This window comes from Charadrius vociferus, unplaced genomic scaffold, assembly GCF_000708025.1.
Source record: "Charadrius vociferus isolate BGI_N301 unplaced genomic scaffold, ASM70802v2 scaffold1894, whole genome shotgun sequence".
NCBI classification, from domain to species: Eukaryota; Metazoa; Chordata; class Aves; order Charadriiformes; family Charadriidae; genus Charadrius; species Charadrius vociferus.
Genome location: NW_009648100.1, coordinates 86,798 through 92,586, shown reverse-complemented (window position 1 = coordinate 92,586; position 5,789 = coordinate 86,798). Strand labels below are relative to the sequence as shown.

The 5,789-nt window shown below is 53.5% G+C and overlaps 1 protein-coding gene across 1 annotated transcript in view; it reads right to left on the bottom strand.

The window, feature by feature from the left end:
• The window catches only part of SNRNP200 (small nuclear ribonucleoprotein 200kDa (U5)), a 23,382-nt gene that overhangs the window by 6,958 nt on the left and 10,635 nt on the right, over nucleotides 1-5,789 (bottom strand). The window contains 10 exon segments of the mRNA XM_009883883.1: nucleotides 4-101; nucleotides 265-419; nucleotides 1,472-1,590; nucleotides 1,818-1,924; nucleotides 2,547-2,630; nucleotides 2,945-3,025; nucleotides 3,152-3,304; nucleotides 3,803-4,000; nucleotides 4,545-4,733; nucleotides 5,112-5,243. Of these exon segments, the coding sequence (XP_009882185.1) occupies nucleotides 4-101; nucleotides 265-419; nucleotides 1,472-1,590; nucleotides 1,818-1,924; nucleotides 2,547-2,630; nucleotides 2,945-3,025; nucleotides 3,152-3,304; nucleotides 3,803-4,000; nucleotides 4,545-4,733; nucleotides 5,112-5,243 (1,316 nt within the window).

Here is a 5,789-nt window from a genome sequence, read left to right as displayed (position 1 = left end):
TGCGCGTACTTGGCTTACAGCAGGAAGTACTCGTGGTGCAGGATGACTTCGCTTTCCACATCCTCCACCAGGATCCAGAAAGCTTCGGACGAACCGTGTACCTAAGCAAGGGCAGCTGTCACTTTCCTATCAGAGCCTAGATCCCCTCCTTCCAAATCTCCAGGACCTGAACACCAACCCTCCCACAGGAATTTTGCCCCAGAAGTGCCTTCTTTCTCCCCCAGCATCGTATTTAGCCTGGTGATATTTAGCTGCGCAGCTCACCTTTTCATCCCACTGGAAGTCAGGGGCAATGGTGAGCTCTACTTTCAGGGTGGAACGGGTAATAGGCTGCAAGTGGACGGAGAGCTCCAGCTTTGGAAACAGATGAACGTATTTGTGGATTGTCTTGCCCATCTTGGGCATTCGGATCAGTTCCCCTGCAAGAGAAAGGCGCTGCCGTCAGGACAGATGGACAACAGAGTGACCAACAGCTCCCAAACCAAACAGTATTCATTATCAGCGATCCAAGGAGCTGGAAGGTGCCAGGGCAAAGCCTCTGCCCTCCTCAAGCTGTACCAAGACCTTCGCCAGTTCTGCGCCTTCCATCAGACAGGAAAAAGAGCCCAATTTCTGGGTCAAAACATGGCAGAGGAGAACAAAGAGGCAGACACCTCTCCCTGCTGCATTTGCCCGTGTGCCCTAATGAAGTTCAACAGGGGCGAGTGCGGGGTGCTGTGTCTGGGGAGGAATAACCCCACACAGCGGTCCAGGTCAGGGGCTGACCTGCTGGAGAGCAGCTCTGGGGAAAGGGACCCGGGAGTGCTGGGGGACAACAGGATGGCCACGAGCCAGCAGTGTGCCCTGGTGGCCAAGAAGGCCAACGGCATCCTGGGGGGCATCGAGAAGAGCGTGGCCAGCAGGTGGAGGGAGGTCATCCTCCCCCTCTGCTCTGCCCTGGGGAGACCACATCTGGAGCGCTGTGTCCAGTTCGGGGCTCCCCGGGTCAAGAAGGACTGGGAACTGCTGGAGAGGGTCCAGCAGAGGGCTGCGGAGATGCTGAGGGGACTGGAGCATCTCTCTGATGGGGAAAGGCTGAGGGACGTGGGGCTGTTCAGTCTGGAGAAGAGAAGACTGAGGGGGATCTTCTCAACGCTGATCACTCCTTCAAGGGAGGGTGCCGGGGGGTGGGAACAGTCTGTTTCCAGCGGTGCCCAGTGACAGGACAAGAGGGAACGGGCACAAACGTGACCATGGGCAGTTCCATCTCCACCTGAGGAGGGCCTTCTCTGCTGTGAGGGCGGCAGAGCAGTGGCACAGGCTGCCCAGAGAGGTGGGGGAGTCTCCCCCTCTGGAGCCATCCCAAACCCGCCTGGACGCCGTCCTGTGCCACTGCTGGAGGTGCCCCTGCTCTGGCAGGGGGGGGGATGGGGGAGCTCCAGATTGCCCTTCCCACCCTCACCAGTCTGTGAGTCTTTCTGTGTCTCCATACCTATTTCGTTATGGTTCAAGTCGTAGAGCCGTTCAAACGGGAAGTTCTTCTTCTCGATTTTCTTCACCACTTCTTCAGGCAGTTTCTTGAACTGTCGCAAAGGGCACATGGACTGCCACCTGCGAGGACACCGCAAGGTGAGACAAGCAAAGAAACAGAGACAAAGCCTTCAGAGCACCAGATTCTCCACATTACCAAAGACCAGCCCTTGGCCAGACACACAGGGCAGCTCCTTTACACCCCGACAGGCACAAGCGCTCTCCTTCCCGAACTCTGCAGGCCTAGTCTGGCTACGAAGAGTCTCATCCAGCCTGCAATCAGCAAATACATCCGAGATCTCACTTACATCCGTTTGTCAATCATCTTGCAGAGGTTAAGGGTCTTGTCGGTGAGCTGGGCCCAGCCACGGTTCAGGACGATCTCGAAGATGGCACGCATCAGCCGCCCAGCAGACTGGGGGAATAGAGAGCAGCTCTCAGACTTGGCTGCCATCATCACATTTAACTCTTCCTCCCTTTCTACTCATTTTCCTGCCCAGCAACATGATAACGGAATGGTTTGGGTACCTTTTAAAGATCAACTCATTCCACCCCCCCTGCAGAGACACCTCCCCCCAGCCCAGGTTGCTCCAAGCCCCGTCCAACCTGGCCTTGAACACCTCCAGGGATGGGGCAGCCACAGCTTCTCGGGGCAACCTGCCCCAGGGGATCACCACGCTCATCATAAAAAAAAAAAATTCTTCCTTATATCCAACCTAAATCTATCCTCTTCCAGTTTAAAACTGTTATCTCTTGTCCTATCACTACGAACTCTGGTAAAAGTAGAAGAATAAGGCTACCCTGTAGTCTTCTAGCGCTGAATTACTTTAATTACAAATTAGAGACTTCAATGAAGATCTAATTCCCTCCCATCCTGACAGGGGTCAGACCTTCTCACCGCTCTAGTTATTTTCAAAGCCATTTATGACCTCAAACTGAATTTTGGAGGTTCAAATAGTTGTCCAAGACTGAGAGACGACTGGACTGCACACACCTAAATGGAAACAGAGAGTCTCCGGGCATGTTTCCTCACTCACCTGCGTAACGTACACCATGTCTGCCATGAGAGCAAATCCTTCCAGCTTCAGCTGGGAGATGAAAGCCTGGAGGAGCACGTTGATCTGGGGAAGCAGAACAGAGAGAGTCTCAGTGCCCTCCGCGCCAGCACCTGATCCCGGTGGGCTTTGACATGTGGCAGGACAGAAGCGATCAAGCGGATGGACTGTCCTAAGCTGCAAGACAGCGTGCTCAACCAGAGACAAGAAGCACCTGCAGCTCTTCGAGCATCTCTTGACACAGTCGAGGATGTCCCACAGAGGGAAGAGAACAGAAATCCCCCCGCGAGTGGCATTTCCCATCGCAGCTCTCCCGCAAGGATCACTGCTCCCCTCAAGACAGGCAGAGAAGTTCCCTCAAGGAGGCAGACGGGACTCACCTTGGCGCTGGGCTCCTCTATGCTCTCCTTCACCGGGATGGGAACTCGCTCCAGCAACTTTTGAAGCTCCAGCTTCTCCTCCTGCAGAAAACCAAGGCAGGAGAGATGAGAACGGTCCCTGACAGGGCAATCTCTACATCCTCCCCTGCAGCATCAAGAGCGATGCCTCAGGGCCGCCTCTCTCGGGAGGGGTGTCTGGCTCCGTACCTCCCTCACAGTGATGTTCCTGAACTCCGATGACAGCGAGAAGACCCGAAACAGCTCGATTTCACTCAGGGTGGGTTTCAGGAGCTGATTGTAAGTTTGCATCGTCTCGTTGGTGATGTAGTAGTGGCTGGCGATGCGGCCCAGCTCTGTCACCTGCCACAAGGACAACAGCCAGAGTGAAACAGCGAGAAAGACACCCGACTGTTTGTGGCACAGACAGAAGATGCTGAACAAGAACCAGGCTGCAGCAGGGGAGATGTCTCCAGACGAGCTCAGCGTGAAGTCTCAGGCTACAAATCACCCAGGAAAGCTGCTTTACCTGGTACACAATTCCACACATCACAGCCTCCCCTTTCTCACCTCACTGCCTCTGAAGCAATGAAAACACAACGGAAATGTGAATTTGCTTAGGAGGCAGCAGCAAACACACAACAGTGACAGACGGAGGGTCAGGTTTAACACCAGCACTCTCTATGCTGGCAAACAGATCTCTGGAATCACAGACGTGCACAACAGCAGGTTTGGATGATGCAGCACGCCCTGGGATCCGTATTTAATCAGCAAGATGCCTCTTTCATCCTTTCTCTCAGCCAGAGGATGCTCCCGTCCAGCTCTACTTGATCACAGTGCCTCTCCCAGGTCCCATCTCACCTGGAAGTTCCCCGTCTTCTTGTCGTACTTCACCAGGTTGTTCTTGTCTAACATGAGGGCTGCAGTGTGAACCAGATCCAGGCGGCGCTGGTCCAGCAGCGGATCCCCCTTCAGATCATCGTGGGATATCCCGTAGAGAGTAGGGGAGCGCAGCATTCGGATGTACAGGTAGGTGTAGCCCAGCCAATTCACTGCATCCTGAGGAAACACCAGCACGCCGTAAGAGCTGACAAATACGCCTCACGGCAAGCAAGAGACGCTCCAGCTCGGAGCCCGGTGCTCCCAGCACTAGAGTAGGAGGCATCAGGCTCAGCCCAGCTGAATCCTGCCAGGTCAATGTTAAACCAGAGCTTGGAAGTTCAGCTGTGCCACACACAACTCTTCTCCAGGACCAGAAAAATATTAAGGAATTAAAAAGGAAGAAAACGCACCCTCCACAAGCAGACTTTTCCCCAGCATCCTTCTCTGTGTGGAGAACTCTGTCTGCTCTGAATTACAGAAGCATCAACTCACTTCCCTGACACAACAGCCAGCCTTACAGGCTGGTAGTTCTCACAGCTGTCCTTCCAGATCTCTTAAAAATTTGCTTCCCAGGCACTAATGGTTGCAATTTTCTTTGCTCCTGTACACTGACGACATCCCTCCCTAGCACAGATCATTCTTTGCCCCCTGCAATTCTCAGCAGCTCCCTGGGTGCAACAAAAGGCACACGTATGTGGGGAAAGCAAAGATTCGCACTCACCTTTGCGTTCTGGACATTCCCGAGCACGGTCTCTGCATTCAGCATGTCTGGGAGCTTCGACACCATCTGACTTTCAATGGGGAGCTGCTGGTTGAGCAGGGACAGATAATACTGCAGCTCGCCGTGGGATGTGATGAGGATTCCCTCTCCTTTGGTATCGTACTGAGGCCTCCCGGCACGCCCCAGCATCTAAGAAACGAGAAAGTGAGGTCAGCAAAACATAAAAGCTTTTAGTTTGGCAATTTCTCCTTGCTGCCGTGTCCTGGGGCTTTACTGCCAGATTGTTCAGTCTGCTGTTACTTCTAGCTGGCAGGAGACACACAGAAATATCTCAGATGTGTCTAAGCAAGATATTGGGAGAGGAATCATTTGTCCTCTTCTCCTACTGAGCTGCTTCTCCTCTGCCCTCACAGCAGGGCTGTTCCCACAACAGCTGAGACAGTCTGACAGTAGGGAACAAGGAGCGACTGCACTGAGAAAATACAAAAGCAGACCACAAATGTGCCTCAGGGGAAGGGAAAACTCCTGCCCTGGGTCCTGACAGCATCTTTGTTACCAGAACTTTACCTGGAGGATGTCCAGAGCACCCAGCTCGGTCCAGCGCCCCTTCTCGGGGCTGTACACCTGCGTCCCCTTGATGATGACGGTGTGAGCAGGGAGGTTTACACCCCAGGCCAGCGTGGCTGTGGAGACCAGCACCTGCAGGAGCAAAAAACAGCAATCAGAGCCAGGTAGAAGCCTCTTCCTAGGGAAAAAAAGGATCTAAAATGCCAGTCCTGACATTAGAGATATGCACAAAAGGGACAAAGACCGAGAAGTGCGACTGTCTTGACAGCTCAGCAGAGGGAGGTCAGATGAACAGCAGGATCTTTGCCCAAATTTCCCAGCTCACTGCACGACCCTGAGAAAATCCTTTGCCTTCCATTCACAACTGCCAAGAAATTGCTTGGATGGGGTTTTGCCAAAGTGGCAACTGCGGAGGAGACAGCCATCTCTGGGACAGCTTTAAACATTCAGCGAGGCCTAGAGGAGAAGTTTTTGCCCTCTCCGCTCCTGGCCGCGTGTTTTTGGTTTCTATTCTTTACGTGAAAATCAGGGCTGCCTTCACAGGGCACCAACTTCAGTAGAGCAGGACAGGGGTTGGCTACATTTATCCTCTTGATTTTGCCCAAAGGGCTGTTGGAAAACACGGCTCAAGGAATTCTTGTGAAGTACCTACCCCAAACGTTGCGATTCCTGCTGGGA